Source organism: Camelus bactrianus, chromosome 1 (assembly GCF_048773025.1).
Source record: "Camelus bactrianus isolate YW-2024 breed Bactrian camel chromosome 1, ASM4877302v1, whole genome shotgun sequence".
NCBI lineage: Eukaryota > Metazoa > Chordata > Mammalia > Artiodactyla > Camelidae > Camelus > Camelus bactrianus.
In genome coordinates this window covers 106708801-106732288 of record NC_133539.1, presented here as the reverse complement: position 1 = coordinate 106732288, position 23488 = coordinate 106708801, and the positions used below count along the sequence as shown (strand labels likewise).

Sequence of the window (23488 nt, the reverse complement as noted above, 5' to 3'; positions counted from 1 at the left end):
TGAAAAAAATGAAAACACAGAGTCAGTCTAACCAGGACCTATTCTCTGAGTCTCGAAACAAATCGTAGGCCAGGTAGCCTGGGATAGACTGAAAAAAATTGCAAAATAATAAAATGTTTATGTCCTTGATATACAAAAAGAGGTTACATATCAATAAGAAACAGAAAAACAAACTAATAGAAAAGTGGACAAAAGATACTAAGCAAGTAACAGAATAAGAAAATATATATTGCCAATTAAACATGCGAAACACTCAACTTCACCATAAGTAATATACCAATTAGACACATTTTTAAGCAATCATATTAGCTAAAATTAAATAGATATTTTTGGCACTGGTGAAAGATGGGAAAATGGGCAATTTCAAACAGCCTTTTTGAAAACAATCAGGCAGCACATATCAAAATTTAAAGTTGTCAAAATGTGGTAATCAGGACTTTCATTATAGGATTATGTGTACAATTAAAATTAGAATCAACTTAAATGTTCACCAATTGGGTATTGATTACATTGATTATGTTATCCTACAATGAAACCCTCTGCAGCACTTATGAAGAATATATCTTGGTATGTTAATTTTAAAAAGGTGTCCAAGATATATATATTGTCTTTTTTTATTGAAATATAGTCAGTTTACAATGTTGTGTCAGTTTCTGGTGTACAGCACAATGCTTCAGCAAGACATGTATATTGTTAAATTGAAAAACAACTGACATAATAATATGTATTATGACTCCAGGACCCAGGACCTCATGCATGCTAACACACTCTACTGCTGAGCTATGCCCTCCCCACTACTTTTACACCATTTTCAAAGCTTATTGTTTGAAATTCTAAGAATGAGTGTGGGGTTTGGGAAAAAAATTAACATGAGGGAAAACACCAGCACGGCCTATTTTCAAAATGTATCATGACGTAAACAGGTGGCATAGACTCATCAAAGGCCAGAAGGAATCCAAGGTCATCTGGAAGCCCAGGAATCACACACTTCTTAACACTCACTACATTTTTTACTTTGCCTAATACGCCCCTCACCACCATGGTTTTTCCCCAGTTTCATTGAGAAATAATTGGCATACATCACTGTATAAGTTTAAAGTATACTGCACAGTGACTTGATCTATATATTGTGACATTCTAAGCACAATAGGTTTGGCTAAGATCCATCTTCTCCAAAAGATACAGTAAAAAGAAAAAGAAAAACAGAAAAAAGGGAAAAACTTCTTGTAATGAGAATTCATGGAATTTACTCTCTTAACAACTTCCCTGTATATCACACAGCAGTATTAGCTGAAGTCATCATGTTGTACATTACAGCCCTAGTACTTATTTTTTATCATATACATTTTAGTCTATGCATTTTTCCACCACCACCAAATTTTGAAATATTCTTTTCTACTAAACAAACTGTATTTATTACTAATACATTACTAATTTATTCCCCACATTTTATTAAACATTTTACTCGCTATAAACATCAAATGGTCAATATTGCCACAGTGAATTCATATAATCACAGCCCAGCATAAAGAAATGTGACATTCAGGTTGATCTATTTAGTCCCATTAACAAACAATTCATACATTTTTGAAACATTGAACATTTTCTAGTCAAACCCTTCAAACCCTAGTGATGGAGGTGGTTAGTTGGAGAACAATCTGTCATACATTCTCCAGATGAGGAAATGAGATTCAATGTGTGTGACATGCTCCTCCCCGAGGGGGCTAGCCCTAGGAATCCTCACTTGTGGAGACACTCAGGAGGCTGAAAACCAGCAGGGGGTCTGAGGACAGAAATCAGAAGGGAGCCATGGGGAGTAGCAGCAAGCCTCAAAGTCTGACTCTGGTGTCAGACTGGATCGAAGAATCCAGAGCAAGTAACTGGGAATAAATAAAGCTGGGGCAGGAGACATGACTTGTGAGTATTTTTTATAAAGATAGTCAAAGCAGTGATTCTCAAAGGAGTAAATATCAGAATAAAAGGGCATAGGTAGATGTAGTCTGAGAAAGCATTATAATATTATATTTGGAGAAAAATACAAACTATTTTTCCCAAAAGCAAACTACCAAAAAGAAAGTTCTAGAAAATCTTGACTGATGGGCACTTGTAGAAGAAATATTAATTCTCATACCTCCTGGAAAAAGGAGGTAATTTTTATGTGACTGTAAAAGGGGCAGTAATTTTTTGGTTTGAATTTGTAATTTGCTTTTATAAGCCAACTGGGATAGAATAGAGAAAAGTAGACACCCTAGGGAGGAGAGGAGACTCTCCCAGGGGGATGTGGCAAGTCATTAGGATGTAAGTACTAGGGACCTGCAGTGGGCTGAAAGTTTGTGTCCCCCTCAAATTCATATCTTGGAATCCTACTCTCCAGAAATGATATTAGGCAGTGGGGCCTTTGGGAGGTAATTAGGGCATGAGGGTAGAGCCCTCCTGTATGGAATTAGTTCCGCTATATGAAGGACCCCAGAGAACTCCCTTGCCCTGCTCCACCATATGATGATACAAAAAGATGAGTATCACCTGCCACTGAAGAAGACCCTCACTAAAATCCAACCATGTTGTCACCTTGATCTTGGACTTCCAGCCTGCAGGATTGTAACCAGTAACTGTTTACTGTTTGTAAGCCACTCAGTCTGTAGTACTCTGCTTTTGCAGCCCAAACTGACTTAGACGGGACCTTGTCGGTTTGATCCTGCTATGTCTTCAGCATCTAAATCAGTGCTTGGCACCCAGAAGGGGCTCAATTAATATTGTTAACTGAATCTGTTAATGAATATCAAATTCAGGACTAGACATTGAGTCTCTGTTTATCCTAGCCAATTCTCTAACAGAACCTGTAATTAATCTTACGAAAGTAAATTTAATATCTAGCAAAACTGTTAGCTGCCTATCCTAACATCCATTTTCTCTTCCTCCTTAAATGTCCCAGCCTCTCTTGCAGCTACATTCTGACCAACAAGAAGACATAAGTGTTATATGGTACTTGCATGAAGTCTTCATAAAATAAGGGAGGTGCACCTTTCTTCCTTCCTTTATCCTGCTGCCTGAATTGCAGAAATGGAGGGTGGGAGATCAAGCAGCCATATGGCCCCTGGGCTGTGGACACTCAGGATGACAAGCAGAAAGACGCAAGAAGCCTAGGTCCCTGATAACTGCAGGGACTATACCCACCCTGGATTGTCTGCCCTCAAACTACTTTTGTTGAGGAAAAATGTGTTACAGCTCGGTGTTACAGTTCAGTTGTGACAGCAACCCGGAACCAGGCAAGAGACCAAGAAGCACTTGGAGAGTTGGAGAACTCAGGTTTATTACACCAGCAAGGCCAGAGGAGTTAACACTTCAAACTCTGGACCCTGTCCATAGCTTTACACAGACCTTTTATAGGCTGCCAGTTTTACACTTTGCAACATCATATGCAAATAAAGTACACAGAAGTTGACCAACCATGAACAAGCATTGTAGAAATAGACCAATCAGGAGTGAGCTCCATGCAAATGAAGTACTACAAATAGACCAATCAGAAGTTAGGGGAGTGGACCAATCAGAAGTGAGAGTAATAACCAATCAGGAGTGAGAGTAATAACCAATTAGAAGTGAGAGTAATAACCAATCAGGAGTGAGAGTAATACCTATCAGGAGTGAAGGAAATAACCAATCAGAAGTGACCTCAGGGAACCAATAGAATTCTAGGTGTAAGTTAGCCACTTTAGAGGCAAAAAGTGAGATAAAGCTTCCCGGTCAGAGAACCGGACGCTAGTGGGAGGAGAGCAGCGGCCCTGCCTAGGGGTCCTGCCAGTCTTTTTATGGGGCTTCCCGCCTCACTTTTACAGGAGAGGGAAATAAACTTTTATATTTTATACACGAATCGATTTTTCTATTGTAAACAAAGCAAGTGCATCCTGATCTGCACGGCCTGCACTTCCCAGACTGCCCACAGGGAGCGCTGAGCCCGCCTCTATGATCCAGTCAGGAGGTCACGGGAGTTTCACCGGCTGACTCCGGAACCTCTGTGAGCTGAGCTCCGTCTCCTCCCGCGCAGCTTGGCGTGGCTTCTGGACACCCCAGGGCTGCAATGGGCTGTCGCTGCTGGGCCTCCTTAGGACCAGCTGGGGATTCAGCTTCAGGACAAGACGAGGCTGCTTCCATGTAGAGAGGAGCCCGGCTTCCTCAAGACCCGCCCAAAAAGGTGAGGAAAAAGGGAAGAGAATATGAGGAAAAATGGGGGGACTGCCTATGTGTAATTGACTGCTGGGGGAGGGGACGGGGGTCTGTCTTCAGACGACCCAGGAGAGGAAGGGCTTGATACGGAAAACTGGATTTTAGTCCGTTTTGTGTGCGATGTAGATGGTGTCCAAGGTCATTCTTTGGTGTGTGGTATCCAGTTTTCCCAGCACTATTTCGTGAGGGGTCTGTCCTTTCCCCACTGTATGTTCTTGGCCCTTTTGTGCTAAATTAATTCACCACATCCGTGTGGGTTTATTTCTGGGCTCTCTGGTCTGTTCCTCTGGTCGCTGTGTCTGTTTTTGTGCCAGGACCACACATTGTTTTGGTGACTTCATAATACAGTTTGAAGTTGGGGAGCAAGACGCCTCCAGCCTGCTCTCCTCTCTGAGGATCGCTTTGGCTATTCCGGGTCCTTTGCGGTTCCACACAAATATTAGGATCCTTTTCTCTAATTCTGCGAAAGATGCCATTGGAATTTTGGTAGGGGTTGCTTTCAGTGCATACATTGCTTTGGGTAGAATGGACATTTTAACAACATTCATTCTTCCAATCCATGAGAATGTGATATCTTTCCATTCATTTGTATCTTCTTCAATTTCTTCATCAATGTCTTAAAGTTGTCAGCGTGCAGGTCTTTCACATCCTTGGTTAAATTTATTCCTAGGTGTCTTGTTCTTTTTGATGCAATTGTAAATAGGATTGTTTTCTCTCTCTTTCTGATGGTTCATTATTAGTGGTTAGAAATGCAACTGATTTTTGTGTATTGATTTTGTAACTTTACTGAATTCATTTATTAGTTCAAATAGTTTTTTGGTGGAATGATGTGGAAAATTGTAACTGTCTAACTGTCACGTGGGTGCGCTTCCAGGAAGTGGCCGGTTCCACAATGTAGCAGCAGTAACCCAGCATTGGCTCTATTTGTTACCTGGCCCCTGCTCCCCAGTCACCAACCCCTCTGGACCTTGAATCAGGTCCCTGTAAGTCCTGGGACAGTGCTTACGGTAAAGATTTTCCACCAGCGTGTTGCTTCCTCTAACCACAACCCTTCCTTCCTTGTTCATGTAGTTCCACAGATGCAGGGCATAGGAGTTGTTGAAACTCGGCTCTGTGTCCCAGACTTCATAGTAGCGCCTCCATGCTCGAAAAGAGATGGGATAAAATCTCTGGGGGTGTAGGAAGGACAAGTTCAAGCACTTGAGGTCACTCACCTCCTGGAAGTCTCTGAGTTTGCACCACACTCTCAAAATCCTCGTCATCAAATTGGGACCCTGGTGGCCCCAGATACCTGGATTGTAATTTTCCACAAAGTTTTCCATGCACTCCCACAGGAAAGGGTGGTGGGGGAGGAATCCAAACACCCCGTTACTAGAGAACTGAGAATCCTGTGCAGCCAGAAAGTTTTCCTCAGGGATGGGCCTGATGGAGATGACATCAGTGTCCATATAGACACCACCATACTTCCAGATGATGGCCAGGCGGGATGCATCGGAGCTGACATAGAGCCAGTTTCTCTCTTTATTGCTGTTGATCTGTAGAAGCAGGTGCAAATCAGCCCTCAAGCAGGGGAAGAGGGAGGGGGATCACAGCAGGAAGCCAGACCCAGGGTAGCTGGGGAGGAGGAAGCAAGACAACTTCCCAAAAATCTCTTTGCCAAAAGCCCAGTTTTCCAAATTTACCAAACTTACCTCCACTCAAAAACATTGCCTTTAAGTAAAAAGTTTACAGGAGGGCAGGGCATAGCTCAGTGGTAGAATGCATGCCTAGCATGCACAAGGTCCTGGGTTCAATCCCCCATACCTCCATTAAAAAAAAGAAAAAGGTTAATTACCTTCCCCCCAACAAAATTTTAAAAAATAAATAAAATAAAAAATAAATAGAAATAAAATTTTTTAAAGTAAACAATTTACATCAGTCAGTATCAGTGGGAAGTTTTAGCCGCTTTTAAAGATTTCATGAAATTGTTTTTAAAATAAAGAAGTGCAATGGAAAGATAAAGAAGAAACCCAGAAGGGATTTCACTATGAATGGTATGAGTCACTTTCTATAGGGTGAAAATTAACCACAAATATGAAACAGTGAGGAAAGAATTTTTTTAACTCCTAAAAATGCTGAGAACTGATAAAGAAGAAAATAAACTAGGGAACTGGAACTGTAGGACAGATTAATATGTGTGCTGTTTGAGAAATTGGTAAAAGAATCTTAAAATGCATGTATGTGTGCCTGCCTTTGTCCATTAATCAATTCCTTTAATAATATTCAATGAGGGCCTACTTACTATTGACCAAGGTCAATTACAGCTGCTAAAGATACAGGAGTGAACAAACAGACAAAAATCCCTACTGATGGGAGATAGATAATAAAGAAATAAATATATAATGTTAGGTGTTCATCAGGACTAGGAAAGAAAAAAGCCAGGCAACAGGGAAGGGAGCAGGATGGAGCACTATTTTATCTTGAGTTCTAGCAGAACCTTGAATGAAGTGGGTGGGGAAACCATGCCATTATCAGTGAGAAGAGGATTCTAGTTAGAGGGAATAGCATGTGCAAGGGCCCTGGGGCAGGGGTGCACTTTCTGTGTGTGGAAACAGGGAAGTGGCAATGCACAGTAGTGAAAGGAGAGGGGAGGAAATGAAATCAGAGAGAAGTGGGGAGCAAGAGTGAAGGAGCAAGGCTAGGGTAAAGACTGAAATGATTTGGAAGGTTTTGAAGAAAAGAATGATGTGATCTGAATTAGATATGGAAAGGGTTACACTGGTTGCGGTATGGAAAATAGGTGGAGTGGAAGGTGGCAAGGGAGAAAACAAAGAGCCAAGTTAGGAGGCTGTTGGGATAATCCAGGCAGGAGATGATAGTGGCCTGGACCAGGGTGACAATAGAGGAGGTGACGGAAGTGATCAGATTCTGGGCACCTGGTAAAGATAAAGCTGATCAGGATTTACTGATGGATTGGATGTGGAGTGGGAAACAGGAGTCAAGGATGACCAAAAATGCTAACGTGAGCAAAAGAGAAAATGACTTTTAAAAGAATAAAAATAAATCATAAATGCCAGTGTTTCTAAATGGGATGCTTAACTTTTGAACACAGGAAACAAAATAGATTTTTTGAATTTAATTGTGTTGGTTAAAAGAACAATGACCCTAGGCTTTTGACAAAATAAACATTTTTTAAAATTCTGCTCTAAAGCCAAGTGAAAGCAAGTCAGCTAAGACTTTGCAGAAATTTTCACAGGAGTTATTAACATCACCATATTGTATACAACTGCTAAAAACTTCATAAATAATAATAGCTGAAATTTATCAGTAGCAGTTCTAAACTCTTTATAAAATCTACACAGTTCCTCAAGTAAAGATAGGTACCATGATGTTCAGTCATTTGTCCAAAGTTAGAGAGGTAAATGTTGGTTTCTAATCCAGGCAGTCTGAAGTTCAGTCATTTGTCCAAAGTTAGAGAGGTAGATGTTGGTTTCTAACCCAGGCAGTCTGACTCCAGAGATCCACTCATTCAAAAGAAACAAGGTTTTGGGGGGAGGGTATAGCTCAGTGGTAGAGTGCGTGCTTATCATGCACAAGGTCCTGGGTGTAATTCCCAGTCCTGCCACTAAAAAACAGAAAAGAAAAGAAACAAGGTTTTGGTAAAAATAAGTAAAGTTGATTATTTGGTAAATTGGTGATTATGAGTGAACAGACCCAGATATCAAAAGCTGCACAGAACCAGAGGAGGAGAGAGTCTGCCTTGATGTGGGCATTGGACTAACATCAGCCTGAAACACAAGGGCTCCCTGGGAGGTGAGCATCCGAAAGGGAGATAGGATTCTGACCTACTCACCCCTATAATACTCATCCCTGGACATCTTCAAGGGCTACAGTTGCCCAAATCAGCAAATCTAGTGGTCACCAGCAGGTGATGGCACGCTGGGTCATCCCTGACAGCTGGCTTCCAGCTATCCTAGTGGCCTAACTGGGGCAGAACGTGCCACAGCCCACCTCCCCAAGGTTACAAGTGTTTCTGCCACCCAAGACAACCCACCTAGTCCCCAGGCTGAATGAGGGCCGGACAAGAATTTTCTCTCTTTTTATATAAATACTGTAGTAGGCTACGAACAGCCACTCAGTGGTCCTAATTCCTGAAACCTGTAAATTTTACCTCCTATAGGAAAAGGGTCTTGAAGAGTTGATATAATTAAGGATCTTGAGAGGAGGATCCTGAGGGTTATCATGGGCCCTAAATGCCACCACAAGTGTCCTTTAAAAAGAAAAGTAGAGGGAGATTTCACACAAAATTCCTAAGAGACCCAGGACTTTCTCAATCAAATCTCAACATAACCCAGTCTCATATAGCAGCATTCCACCTGATCTTTCATGAATTTTCTATTTACATCATTTTCAAGTTAAATATTGCCTGATTTCCCCCCTCAGATACAAAAAGTATTTACCATAGATGTTCTTAAAACTGTCGGTGAAAAATAAGTGGTCTATGCACCTAGAAAAGATATGGAAACTCATTCAGTTAAAAATAGTCTCCAAAGTAGCCTGGATCCTAAGAAAAAAGCTGGAAGAAAAAGGTACCAGGGTACAGACAAACCTAAATTAAGTCTCTCCTGTTTCCTTGAATCAGGACTCAACATTGTAGAAAGAAGTCCAGGCAAGAGTCAAAGGATCTGGGTTCTAGGTGCATCTCTGACACTGAGTCCTTACCCTCAGTGTTCCCATCTATAAAAGGACTAGATTGGACCCATTTTCTGTGGTCCCTCCCAAGGCTGACCTGCTAAGAGTCTCTGAACACTTACTCGAGTGTACCATGAAAACAACGGTGTGTCTTCAAACAGGCTTTTCATATCCAAAGGGAAGAGGAAGACATTGTCTATCGCTGAGAGGAGGGAAAAGGCTGGGGAGGTAGAGTTGGGGAACAGCTGCGTGGAATTGTTGAGACCCTTCATAAGTAACAGCACAGGCTGCTCTGGATAAGTCTTGGCAGCAGACTCCACTGCACAGGAGACTAGCGGGGAGGGCTCCGTTCTCTCCGAGGTCTCTAGGAACACGATGCAGCGCCCGTGGCCCAGGAGGGCTCCCAGCCCCTGCTGGGACTTGTAGGGCAGCAAGTGGAAGAAGAGAAAGCTGGACTTCAGGCTGAGCTGGTAGAGGAAGCCACAGGCAAGCAGCAGGATGACCGACAGGGAGAACTGGAGCCTCGTCAGCATGTCCACTCCTCTCTCCTGGCCTGCTCCCTAAAATCAAGACTGTCAATTAAAACGTGTATTCACAAAACCTGGTAAAGATAGCACACAAGAAGGTGATACGTGAATATCACTTCTAAGCTTAGATTTTTTATTGAAGTGCAATTGATTTACAATATTAGGTTAGTTTCAGATGTATAGCATAGTGACTCAGTATATTTTTAGGTTATACTTCATTAAAAATTATTGCAAAATAATGGCTGTATTTCCCTGTGCTGTACAATATATCCTTGTTGCTTATCTGTTTTATGCATAGTAGTTTGTGTCTCTTAATCCCATATCCCTATCCTGCCCCTCCCTCCTTCCTTCTCCCCACTGGTAACTACTAGTTTATTTTTTATATCTGTGAGTCTATTTCTGTTTTGCTATATATATCCATTTGTTTTATTTTTTAGGTTCCACATATAAATGACATCATGCAGTATTTGTCTTTCTCCCTCTGACTTATTTCACTGAGCATAATAGCATCTAGGTCCATCCACATTGCTGCAAATGGCAGAATTTGTTTTTTCTTTCTTTATTTTTTTTGCTAATGTCCCATTATATATATATATATATATATATATACACCACATCTTCTTTATCTGTTCTTCTGTTGATGGATGTTTGGTTGCTTCCATATCTTGGCTATTGTAAATAGTGCTGCCATGTACATTGGGGTGCATGTATCTTTTCAAATTATTTTTCAAAATATTTTTGTTTTCTTTGGATATATACCAAGAAGTGGGATTGCTGGATCACATGGTAGTTCATTTTTAGTTTTTTGAGGCACCTTCATACTGTTTTCCATAGTGGCTGCCCCAATTTACATTCCCACCATCAGTGTTCAAGGGTTCCCTTTTCTCCACATCCTCACTAACATTTGTTATTTGTAGATTTTTTGATCCTAACCATTCTGTCAGTTGTGAGGTGATATTGTGGTTTTGATTTGCGTTTCTCTAAAAATTATAAGCTTTGATTTTTAAAATTCTAAATAAAATATGATCAAATCTAGCAATGTCAAAAAGAAAAGTGCATTGATTAGGGTTTATCTGATGAATTTAAGGATGATTTACAATAGGAAAATAATTAATAGGAAAACTATTCATGAAATGCATTATTTTAACAGATTAAAGAGGAAAAACTATATGATCATTTTGGCTCAGTAGATGCCAAGAATAGGATAAAATTTGACATCCATTCATGATTTTTAAAAAGTGCAAGGAAACCTTGTGTCTTAAGCTGACAAACAGTGTTTACCAGAACATAGAGCAATCATTGTACTTAATATGAAGCATTTGAAACATCCTCATTAGACCAGGAATATGGTGTGGATATCCATTGTCACTGTTACTATTCAGCATTATTCTGCTGAGTCTAACCAGTGCAGTGAAACAGAAGAAAAGAGTTTCTACACAAATGAACTTATTTACAAAACAGAAACAGACTCACAGACATAGAAAACAAATTTATGGTTACTGGGGAGGGGGGGAAGGTGGTAGGAAGGGGTAAATTGGGAGTTCAAGATTTGCAAATACTAACTACTATATATAAAATAGATAAACAACAAGGTCCTACTATATACTATATATATGTAAGCACAAGGAACTATTTCAATACCTTGTAGTAACCTATAATGAAAAAGTATCTGAAAAGGAATGTATGTATGCATATGTATGACTGAAACATAAAGCTGTACACCAGAAACTGACACAACATTGTAAACTGACTGTATTTCAATTAAAAAAGAATTTCTACTGTGAATATTAGAAAAGAAGTGGCAAAAATATCTCTAGAAAATATGATTGCCTATATAGAAAATCCAAGATAATTCTCCAAAAAACAAATAGAACTGGAAAGAAAATTTAACCAAAGAAGCAAACCAAAGGTGGGAGTTAAATAACATGCCAAAGTTACACTGTTAGCAGAGCCGTGACTTTAACTTAGGTCTACCTGCCTCCAAAGCCCAGCTCTGAGCAGTTATCTACAGTACCTCCCTCTCCTTCAATGTTAGCTCTAACTCCAGTCAACTCTAGCACAGCAGAGATCTTCATTCATCAGTGATCTGTTTTTGCATTACCCCGTAACTCTTTTAGAAAATATAAATCCATTAATCAGAGCTTACCTTCTAATACCTGCAGTCTTAGCAATGATGACAAGTCTTTTCCTGCTATACTTTCTGATAAATCACCACCTAATCTTCCAACACTGAGGGAAGTAAATCATTGGCAGAAGATTAATGCTAAACCTAAGAGTTCCCAAGAAACTCCTCCCTTTACTAAGTTGCCCCAAACACAAAGACTTGGGGATCATAAGGGGTTCACATGACTCTTCAGGTGACCCACACACTAATCCTGCCTGTTCATGGGTCCATCAGAAGGGTTATAAGGCAACAGTTTCAACTGGAGAAAACTGTATCGTAGCATAATCCTGGCACCAACAAAGTGTGTGCCTGAGCAGTTTAGACACAGTCGAAATCATGGGCAGAGACTTGGGGAAGTTTCTTCACCAGACATCCCTGTAAGTTGGTCTGAACTTTGCAAACCCAAAGTTTTGTTAAAAGAAAGGAAAATCCATTGGCACAAATGACCAATGGACAAACCCCAGTAGTCCAAGGGCCTGGAGACATGGAATGAGAATTGATTCCCTGATTTAGTTACAGTGGCCTCAGGAAGTGTCCCTTTGCCCTGAAGTCCCACTTGTGGGGCATGAGCTTCCTCCCAGTCTCAACAAGGTCACCTTCATAGCCCTCTCCTGATATGGCAATCCGCACATCTTCCTAGATATTGTCACTGTCCTGTGGTCTGCTCTCCATCACCCGTAACATGAGCACTTAGTAATCCTCTCTCAAGCCACCCTCTGCTCTGTCTTCATCTGGAGCCTTCTCTCAGCTGTGAGCAGGTATCCGCAGTTCCCTCTGGATGCTCTGGTGTGAACAGGGAAGGTCCCTCCTGAGCAGACTGTGAATCCTGATACAGCAGAGGAAGTAAAGCTATTTCTGCCTCCTGTGAGACACTTCTTACTTCCTGCGTTATACCATAAACCAGATTTGGTCAATCCAGTGGATTATGGAGCCTGGGTAATTGTTGCTGAGTGATGAGACCTTAGGAAATGTGGATTGGTGTAGCCCCAAATAAGTGAACAGGATGGGGTAAAACCTCTGAATCTATTGTTCTTTCTGTTTTATGATGCTGTTCTTTGGATGTTTGAAGCTCTTGCAAAGAAAAGGCAGTACAGGGAGGAAAATCAAGGAACCAGAGCAGAGATTTCTCCATTCTTTGGCCTGTGAATAACCTCTGATAACTTCAATTGGAAATAGTTCAGTGTTTGTGTCTAGACTCCCTCTGCTATAAAGAACTCACTGTATCAAGAAGAAGGCGTTAAAGGAATTTTAACGATAAATGTTTGTTGAATTTAATTACTTGTGGAAAGCCTTCCTTTTAATTCTGTAACTACTTTGAACTCCAGTTTACTGCAGGAAGGAAATATTCAGGCCAACAATGCTTGTCTTATTTTCTTTGGAGCCATTGGGACCACAGTTCCGGTTTTTAACATATTTGCTAAGCAAGTAGGACTGATAAACTTGTTAAAGCATTCAGCCATTAGCAGGACAAAACCAATACACAGAGTGTATCAACATTGCCAGTTCCTTTTGCCACTGTTCTGAAGTTGAAACAGAGACCTGAGCGTTGAGTTTCCATGACCAGAGAGGAGATCGCTGGACAAAGACAATTCACTGTAGACTGAGAAAGAATCCACAGCCTGACCCTCAGGAACCTGGGGGGAGAATAACTGATGCACATTGAGAAGTGACATTGTCAACATTAAATCTTGAAAAAAAAATGTTTTCACTAAAAATAAGTGAGTTTGTGCCAGAGTAAAATCCCCTTGTCCCATGGTGCTATTTTAAACTATTCTGCATCTCCAAGAAAATGGTGCCAACCTTGTGTTTTTGGAGGTAAAGTTTTTGCTCTCCACACAATCATACTAGTTAAACATGCTCTTATTGACAAATCTGACCTGGCTACCAAGAATGTGCTTCTGGGTTTGTTCTGGAAATTACTGTATCCACTCATGTAATCTTCCCCCTTTTTAAATTTACTTGCAGATAAAAGAAGGGATGGGGGATAAGAGCAGGGAGATAAGGGAAAATAATTGTTCTCAGTGAATCAGTTGTGCCCCACATGCCACTTTTCCAGGCTGAAGAACAGTGTCTGCAAGTCCGCAGAAGTTTGTGGAACCAGTCTGATCGTGAAGAGCTGTTTGAAGGGGCTTTGCTGTTAAGTTCCGTAAGTCAGGGTTTAGTTTCTTCTTCCTATAAGGAATTGGGAACATCTTGGAGCCACCTATGCCAAGTGTCCACATACCTGGACCTTTATAAAGACTGAGTGACCATGAGAATGAACACTTCCCATTCTGGCTGAAAGAAACTGTTATGGACTGAATGTTTGTGCCCTTCCACCCCATCCCCCACCACCACCGAAATTCATGTGTTAAAGCTCTAACCCCTAGTGTGATAGTATTGGGAGATAGGGCCTTTCAGAAGTCGTCAGGTTTAGGTGAGATCATGAGGGTGAGATCCTTATAAGAAAAGGAAGACAGATCTCTCTCTGTGAGCACACACAAGGAATGGCCGTGGCAGGACACAGCAAGAAGACAGCTGTCTTCAAACTAGGAGCAGAGTCCTCACCAGGAACCCAGTCTGCACCTTGACCTTAGACTTCCCAGCCTCCAGAACTGTGAGAAGTAAGTATCTGTTGATTAAGCCGCCAGTCTGCGGTATTTTGTGTAGCAGCCCAAGCTGGCTGTGATAGAAACCCCACAGTGGGCTGCTTCTCTCTGATCTCTTTCCATCTGTTTTCATGAGAATCTGTTTTTGTACCATGGGTGAGGATGGAGCTGCTCTTCAGATTTGGAGAACTGAGACCAGGCCTCCAGTGGGGAAATGGCAACTTTGTCTGCAACAGAAACCCTTAATAGGCAGAACTGTCTTCCTCACCTCTGCATTCTCTTCCTTTTGTCCTTCCACACAACCCACAGTCTGTCTTCTTGTTACACCGCTTCTCTTTAAATGGAGATCCCTGGTCTTCCTTATCTCAGTGCCTGACAATCACTGTGCACTCAGTACCCAAGTCAGAAATCAGGGAGTCTTTCTTTTTTTTAAAATTGAAGTATATAATTGATTTACAATATTACATTAGTTTCAGGTATACAGCATCGTGATTCAATATTTTTATAGATTATATTCCATTTAAAGTTATCGCAAAATAATACCTACATTTCCCTGTGCTGTACAATACAATCTTGTTGCTCACCTATTTTGTACAAAGTAGTTTGTATCTTATAATCCCATTCCCCTCTCTTGCCCCTCCCCCTTCCCTCTCCCTTACTGGTAACCACTAGTTTGCTCTCTATATCTGTGAGTCTGTTTCTATTTTGTTATATACATTCATTTGTTTTATTTTTAGATTCCATATATAAATGATATTCTGCGCTATTTGTCTTTGTCTGACTTATTTCACTAAACATAATAGCCTCTAGGTCCATCCATGTTGCTGCAAGTGGCAGAATTTCATTCTTTTTATGGCTGAGTAATATTTCATACATATATGTACACTGGTCTATTAATGGACACTTGGGTTATTCCATATCTTGGCTATTGGAAATAATGCTTCTATGAACACTGGGGTACGTGTCTTTGTTTGTTTTTTCCAGATATGTATACCCAGGAGTGAAATTGCTGGATCATATGCTAGTTCTATTTTTAGTTTTTTTAGGAACCTCTGTACTGTTTTGCATAGTGGCTGCCCTAATTTACATTCCCACCAGCAGTGCATGAGAATTCCCTTTTCTCCACAGCCTTGCCAATATTTGTTATTTGTAGACTTTTTGATGTTAGCCATTCTGTCAGGTGTGAGGTGATATTTCATTGTGGTTTTGATTTGAATGTCTGTAATAATTAGTGATTTCTTAGCATCTTTTCATGTGCCTGTTAGCAATCTGTATGTCATATTTGGGAAGATGTCTGTTCAAGTCTTCTGCCCATTTTTTAATTGAGTTGTTTGTTTTTATGATATTGAGTTATGTGAGTGCTTAGAAGTCACCCTGGGTCTAAGTTGCCTCTGTGTCCCATGACTGAACTCTCTCCCCAGTGGTGGCAGTCTTTGGGTCAGTGCAGAGCTGCAGTGTGAAGGAAGCAGGACTGGAGCAGTTGCTCAGCTCAGGCTAGGGTGCACACTGGGACAGTGGTGGGAAACCGGGCAGCTGCTCTCTGCCCTGCTTGGGAGTAAGCCATTGAGTTCACGCGCTCCTCATGAGTGGAGTCTAGGCTTCAGGGAGTCATTATTAGCTCTTCTTTCTCCTTAATCTTCATGTACAAGCTATGTTAGTTCAGGTCCTTCAAGAAGCAGACCCCAAGATGATACTGTGTAAGGATGTTGTTAAGATAAATGCCAGTGTGAGAGAACATAGGAAGGGGCTGTGAAAGGCTGTCAAATCTGTCAAATCTCAGGGCAAGTCTGAGAGAAGCTAGGGTGGAAGTGTCCTAAGCTGCCTTGCCCAAGGCTGTCCTTGTCCAGGGAAGATTCAGCAAAATCATTAGAGAGTCCTCAAACCAAAGTCAGCCACTAGAGGAGTCCTGTGCCCCCCAGGAATGGGTCCACCTCAGTATTCTTCCTACACACTGTCACTGCTGGGAGAAGCCTGTGGGAGGAGTGGCCTCAGCACAACTCAGTGATATATTATTTCATGTCGTTGTGTGGTAGCCGCATGGGTCACTCATGCTGTCTCAGCACAGAAGCAGTGATTGGAAAGGACCCTGGGTAAGACCGAATTGCTGATCTTAGAGATCCTCTTGGAGAGATAGAAGGCAATTGGGACTCCTCTTGGGGACACAGATGCTGGCAGCAACCATTTTGGGAGCTTGTCTACCACAAGGACACAGGTGCAGACAAGTACCATGCTGGAGTCCTCCCTCTAGCCTGTAAGGAGCTAGCTGGGGGCTTCCCTGCTCACCAGCCAGCCAGCACCAGTCCTGGGCCTCCCCAGCCACACAGCCAGCCACCCCCAGACCAAGATCTTCTCATCAGTGGGTCAGCACCAGCCTCAGACCCCTCTGGCCCACAGCCAGCTGATCCAGAATCCCTGGGCCCCATGGCCAACCATACCAGGGCCCAGCCCTGCACATCAGGAGGCCAGCACCAGACCTAGGATGCCTCCCCCTCCAGATTATGCACCCAGCCACACTGGGACCCAGCCCACCTCCCAGCAGGCCAGCACCAGCCTGGAACATCCTGGACCACACAGCCAGCCATGCCAAGACCTGGCCCCAGCTACTAGTGCACCCACATTAGGCAGCCCCATCACAACAGAAGGACTCATACAGCTCACACAGCTGGCACCCCTAGAGCTTAGAGCTCTGGTGACCAGAGAGGAGTGTGCTGCTGGGTCCTATAGGAGTCTCCTACATAAGACCACTTCTCCAAGATCAGTAAACATAACCAATCTTTCTAATATATAGAAATGAACTCAGAAAATTAGGCAAAATTGGGAGACATTTTGACATACTCCTCTAAGGAAACAGGAATATGTTGCAAGTGAAGGAACAAAACTCCAGGAGAACGAAGCAAACTGGAGATGAGCAATCTAACTAATAAAGAGTTCAAGGTAATGAACATAAAGATGCTAAATACAGGAGAAGAATAGATGGACACAGTGAGAAGTTTAACAGAGAGTTAAAGACTGTAAAGAAGAACCAAATAGAGCTAAAGAATACAATAAGTGAAATAAAAAATACACTACAAGGAATCAGCCATAGGTTAGATGATGCAGAGGGAACGGATCCATGAACTGAAAGACAGAATAGTGGAAATCACCCAAGCAGAACAGAAAAAAAAATTTTTTTAAAAATGAAGATAGGTTAAGAGACCTCTGAGACAGTATCAAGCATACTAACATTTGCATTAAAGGAGTCCCAGAAGGAGAAGAGAGAGAGAAAGGGGCAGAGAACTTATTTGAAGAAATAATTGCTGAAAATTCCCTAACCGGGGAAAGAAAACAAAAATTCAGGTCCAGGATGCACAGAGTCCCAAACAAGATGAACCCAAAGAGGTCTACACATTATAATTAAAATGGCAAAATTAAAGATAGAGAATCTCAAAAACAGCAAGAGAAAAACAACTAGTTACATACAAGGAAACTCCCATAAGACTATAAGCTGACTTTTCAGCAGAAACTTTTCAGGTCAGAAGGGAGTGACACAACATGAAAAGATGCTAAAATTACTAATTATCAGGAAAATGCAACTCAAAACCACAATGAGATATTACCTCACACCTGTCAGAATGGCTATTATCAAAGAGACAACAAGTAGCAAGTGTTGGTGAAGATGTGGAGAAAAGAAAGCCCTTGTGCACTGTTGGGGGAATGTAAATTGGTACAGCCACCCTGGAAAACATTTTAGAGGTTTCTTAAAAAATTAAAAACAGAACTAGTATATAATCCAGCAATTCCACTTTTAAGTATTTTTCCAAAGAATACAAAAATAGTAATTCAAAAAGATATATTAACCCCTATGTTCATTGCAGCATTAATTATAAAAGCTATGGAAAGAACCTAAGTATCCATTGATAGATGAATTGATAAAGAAGATGTGGTACATATATGCAATGGAATATTATTCAGCCATAAAAAAGAATTGGGGGAGGGTATAGCTCAAGTGGTAGAGCACATGCTTAGCATACCAAGGTCCTAGGTTCAGTCCCCAGTGCCTCCCCTAAAAATAAATAAATAAACCTAGTTTCCCCCCCCCCAAAAATGAAATCTTGCCATCTGCAATAACATTGATAGACTCAGAGGGAATTATGCTCTGTGAAATAAGGCAAAGAAAAATACCACATGATGTCAGTTATGTGTGGAATCTAAAAACAAAACAAACAAGCTTAATACAACAGAAATAGATTCATAGATACAGAGAACAAACTGATAGTTGCCAGAAGGGAGGGGGTGGGGGAATGAGTGAAATAGATGAGGGAGCTTAAGAGGTACAAACTTCCATATACAAAATAAATGAGTCATGGGTATGAAATGTTCCGTGTGGGGAATGAAGTTAATAATAATGTAACATCTTTCTATGGTGACAGATGGTAACTAGAATTAACCTGGCGATCATTTTGAAATGTACAGAAATATCAAATCACTATGTTGTAACCAGGAACCAATATAGTATTGTAGGTCAATTATACTTCAAAACAAACAAACTTACAGAAAAAGAAATCTGAAATGTGATTATCAGAGGTGAGGTGGGGGAGGGGGATTGGATAAAGGTAACCAAAAGTTACAAACTTCCAGTTATAAGATAAATAAGTACTGGTGATATAATGTACAATATAATAAATATAATTAACAGTGCTGTATGGTATATATGTAAGTTGTTAAGAGAGTAAATCCTAAGAGTTTTCATCACAAGGAAAAAAATTTTTCTTTTCTTTTTCTTTTTTTTTCCTATCTATATGAGATGTTAGATAGTCACTAAACTTATTGTGATAATCATCTTACTATGTATGTGTCAAATTATTATGCTGTGCACATTAAGCTCTATAGCTCTCTATGTCAATTACATCTCAATGAAACTGGAAGGGAAAAAAAGAATATAAAGAAAAAATATCCAGCATCCGAGAAAGCAAAATTCAGTGTGTCACATCTGATCAAAATTACCATGCATGCAAAGAAGTGGAAAATACAACTTATAATGAAAAGTAAACCCAATCAGTTGACCAACCCAGAACTGAACCATGTTAAAATTAGAAAAAAAAAATATTAAAAGTTATTATTAAAATATTATTATGTTCAAAAAGCTAAGAAGAGACATGGAAGTATAAAAAAGACCCAAGTTAAACTAGAGATTAAAGCTACAGTGTTAGAGATGAACAATATATTGATGAGATAAGTGACAGATTTGAAATTGCAGAAGAAAAGAATATCCTTGACATAGCAATAGAAATATGAAAGACATAACAATAGAAGTCATCCAGAAAGAAAAAGGAACTTTTTTAAATGAACAGAAGAGCAGTCAGTGAACTATGGAACAACCTCAAGCTGTCTGATATATGTGTAATTGGAATCCCTGAAGAAGGATACAGAGAGTGGTGATAGAGAAAATAGTTGTAAAAATAATGCCAAAATGTTTCCAAATTTGATGTAAATTATATATATAAAGCCACAGATCCAAGAGATTAACTAACCTCCAGCATAAGAAGCATGAAGAAAAGTACACCAAGACACATCATAATAAAATTGCTCAGAACCAGGGTAAAGAGAAAATTCTAAAAAGCAATCAGAGAAAAAAATCCTCACATTACAAAGAGGAACTAAGGAAAGGATGGCATTATTCCTTCATTGTCAAAAACGATGTAAAAGAGAAGACAGTGAAGCAACATTTCAAAGTACTGAACAGCACCAGCAACAACAACACAAACTGTCAACCTAGAATTCTGTTCCCAGTGAAAATAACTTTCAAGTTGAAGGCAAAATAGAGATTTTTTTTTAGCTATACAAAAGCTGAAAGGATTAATCACGAGCAAACCTGCACCACAGGAAAATGTTAAATGAAGTCCTTGAGGTAGAAGAAAAATTATACCAGGAAATATGAATCTGTACAAGGGAATGAAGAACACCAAAAATGGTAACTACATGGATAAACATACAAGCATTTTTCTTATTTCAGTTCCTTTAAAATATAATTCACTGTTTAAATAAAAATCAAAGTAATACCGTTTGGAGTTTATAACACATAAAAATAAAATGTGTATCAAAATGGCATAAAGGCTGGGAGGGAAGCAATGAAAGTGTATTATTATAAGGTTCTTACACTCCGTAGGAAGTGGTATAATATCCTTGATAAACTGTCATAACTTAAAGATGTACACTATAAATGCTAAAGCATCCACTAAAATAACACAACAAAGCTTATAGCTAATAAGGCAACAAAAGAGAAAATTGAATCATATTTTTGAATATTAATTGAATCAAAATATTCAATTAATCCAAAATCAGCCAGAAACGGAAGAAGAGGTGAACAAAAAGCAGGAGCAATTTTTAAAATTAATAAGATGAGAGACTTAAAATTAACTGTATCAATAATCAAAAAATGAAATGGGGAGAAAATAGAGAGCACATATGCAAAAAAATTACTCTTCTCAGTAGCTGTATTTTTCTGAGATTTGTATGTGCATATTACAGGTTAAAGTAAATGAGCCATTATAGGAAATTCTAATTCTCTTCTACCCTAGGTCCTTGAAATCAGGATTTCTGGTGTGAAAGATAGGAGAAATTGGTGTAATATATAAGACGTTAAGGGAAACATCCTGTAATCTTGAATTTGAATTGGAAGTATCAGTATGAATGCATGAAGTGGTGTGTGTGTGTGTGTGCACATGCGTGCGCGCGTGCACAGTTTTCCTAGCTCTGTCCATTGAAGAGGCCTGGAACCAATGACCAATTCAGTAACAATCAACAACACTTGTACCCAGATTGTGGTCATGAAATATCATGTCTCACAAAGAGAAACAGGGGCTTCTTGGGGAAAATGATTCATTTAATGCCTGAGAAGAAAAAAATACAGAAGAGTTTGGAGTATATTTTCACACCAGATAGCAAGGAAAGAGTCATGTCAAAATGACTCAGAAGTAGGGGTTTCTACTAACAAAAATAGGACACATAGCTTTAAAAGGCAAAAGTGCAACTGACTGAAACTTATATGTTTTCACCCATAGGTTTTAAAAACTGATTGACCAGTTTTGGACTGTGATAGGGATTCAATTCATTATCTGAAGACTTGTAAGAGAAAGAATCAAACGTTTATCCTATGTTTCCTGTATAAAATTGCACTATTGGTTATTAGCTGTAAAAATAGTAGTACTCTAAAAATTCCCCAAAAAAGAAAAAAATACAAAAAAATTTTTGAAGAAAAAAAAGAGAAAAGAGAAAAAATCAAGAAAAAACAAAAGTAAAAAAATATTCCAACTAGTAAATGAAAAATACATTATTGAATTAGAATATTACTATTTTCTTTTTTAATTTTTAATTGAAGTGTAGTCGATTTACAATGTCAGTTTCAGGTGCACAGCAAATAAAGCAGTGCAGTTATACACATATGTACATGTATATTTTTCATATTTTCCATTATGTGTTAGAATATCACTATTTTTCAACTCCCAATTAATTACTGCATCTAGACATTGAGCATCAAATGCTGCTAATATCACAAAAAGAAAGAAAACCAAACGTTGTGTGCCTGCTGTTGAAGGAACACAGCACCACCTATGGTCTTTTCAAAGGGATTTTCCCCAAGTCTGATAAAGCATCTGGCTCCAGCTGCCAATTTGCAGGGAAAACAGAGGATAAAGGAACGTGCTGAACTGCACCAAGGGCAAAATCCAGACTGTGGAAGACTACACATCAAAAGTCCTGGAATCTTCATTTGAAAAGTGTAAGGAAAAGAAACAGTGGAGTGAAATCCTGAAGAGTAAAAACCTCTTAAAGACATAATTTTTTGAATGGACGAGACTAAACTATAGTATAGGATTGCCCACAGGTGAAAAACTATAAAGAAACACAAGAAAGTAATAACTGTAAAAGACAGGGTAATGGATACTTTCGGAAGAAGGAAGGTTATTGAGATCAGAATGGGGCTCTCGAGGGACTTCTGGGGTAAATGGCAAAGTTCTAGTCATCTGGGTGACCTGGATGACAAGAGTGTTCACCTAATAATTCAGTAACTATACACTTATCTTGTGAGGTATTCTGATTCTGCGTTTTGTTTGACTTTATCATTTTATTTTATAAAAAGACCTAGACCTGTAACCCAGTGATTACAGACTCCTTAATAGTAAGTCAGAGACAAATAGTAGAGTAACAAATTGCCCGTTAACATAAAAAGTTTATAAATCAGTAAGAAATTAAACTTCAATCCAGTAGAAAATTAGGGAAAGGCTATGACCAGGCAGTCTACAGTAAAAGAAATACAAATAGACTTCAATATATGAAGATATTCAGTCTTATCCATACGATAATTAAAAGCTGCCCTAGAATACTATTTTTCATCTCTCAGTGCCTGTGAAATTTAACAACATAAGGTATTGGAAAAGGTGTGGAGAAACAGTTACTCTCACAGATTGCTGGGAGCATAAATTTGTACAGCCTCAGCAGAGAACAGTTAAGCCATACTTAGCAAAATTATAAACCAATATATCCTTGTCCAGCAATTCTATTACCAAGAATTTATCCTAGAGATTTTGTTGCACATGAGTGAAATGACATATATTTTCATTTTCACTGTGTTTATTTTCAAAGGGTTAGGAAGAATGCAATGTCCATCAGAAGGGACTGGTTTAATAAATTAAGATACATCCATACAATGGAATAATACGCTTCCATAAAAAAACAAGGAGGAAATTTATACACGGACATGGACTCATCTCCAAACTATATATATTTTAAGTGATACAAAGCACGGAAAGAAAAGAATGTGTGGATTGCCACTATCATTCTCAAAATAGAGTAGGAAAATAAATTCAACTTTTTTTTTAACTGAAGTATAATCAGTTACAATGTGTCAAATTCCAGTGTACAGCATATATTCATTTTCATATTCTTTTTCATTAAAGGTTATTACAAGATACTAAATATGGTTCCCTGTGCTATACAGAAGAAAATTTTTATCCATTTTTATATATAATGATCAACATTTGCAAATCTCAAACTCCCAAACTTATCCCTTCCCATCCCTTTTCCCCCAGTAACCATAAGATTGTTTACTATGTCTGCAAGTCTAATTCTTTTGTAAATGAGTTCATTAGTGTCCTCTTGAGAAATTCAACTATTGATTGACTCTAGGGAAAGCAACTGAGTGACTAGGAAACAGACAGGAATAGATTTTTCATCATATGCACCTAATATTATTGGAATTCTGTACTATGTGAACACACAAGCAATTTAAAAAAACCCAAAATTTAAATTAAAACAATTGAGTATCCCAGCAATGACTGATG

At 39.4% G+C, this 23488-nt stretch overlaps 1 protein-coding gene across 1 annotated transcript; it reads right to left on the bottom strand.

Annotated features, from left to right (window-relative positions):
• Window positions 1-623: 623 nt before the first annotated feature.
• Window positions 624-11668, bottom strand: A4GNT (alpha-1,4-N-acetylglucosaminyltransferase). Its single transcript, XM_010952299.3, has 3 exons — window positions 11566-11668; window positions 9015-9452; window positions 624-5756 (listed from the first exon to the last, which is right to left on the bottom strand). The coding sequence occupies exons 2-3, from the start codon at window positions 9423-9425 to the stop codon at window positions 5142-5144; spliced, it is 1026 nt and encodes a 341-aa protein (XP_010950601.1). The 5' UTR covers window positions 9426-9452; window positions 11566-11668; the 3' UTR covers window positions 624-5141.
• Between the last annotated feature and the right edge of the window lie 11820 nt (window positions 11669-23488).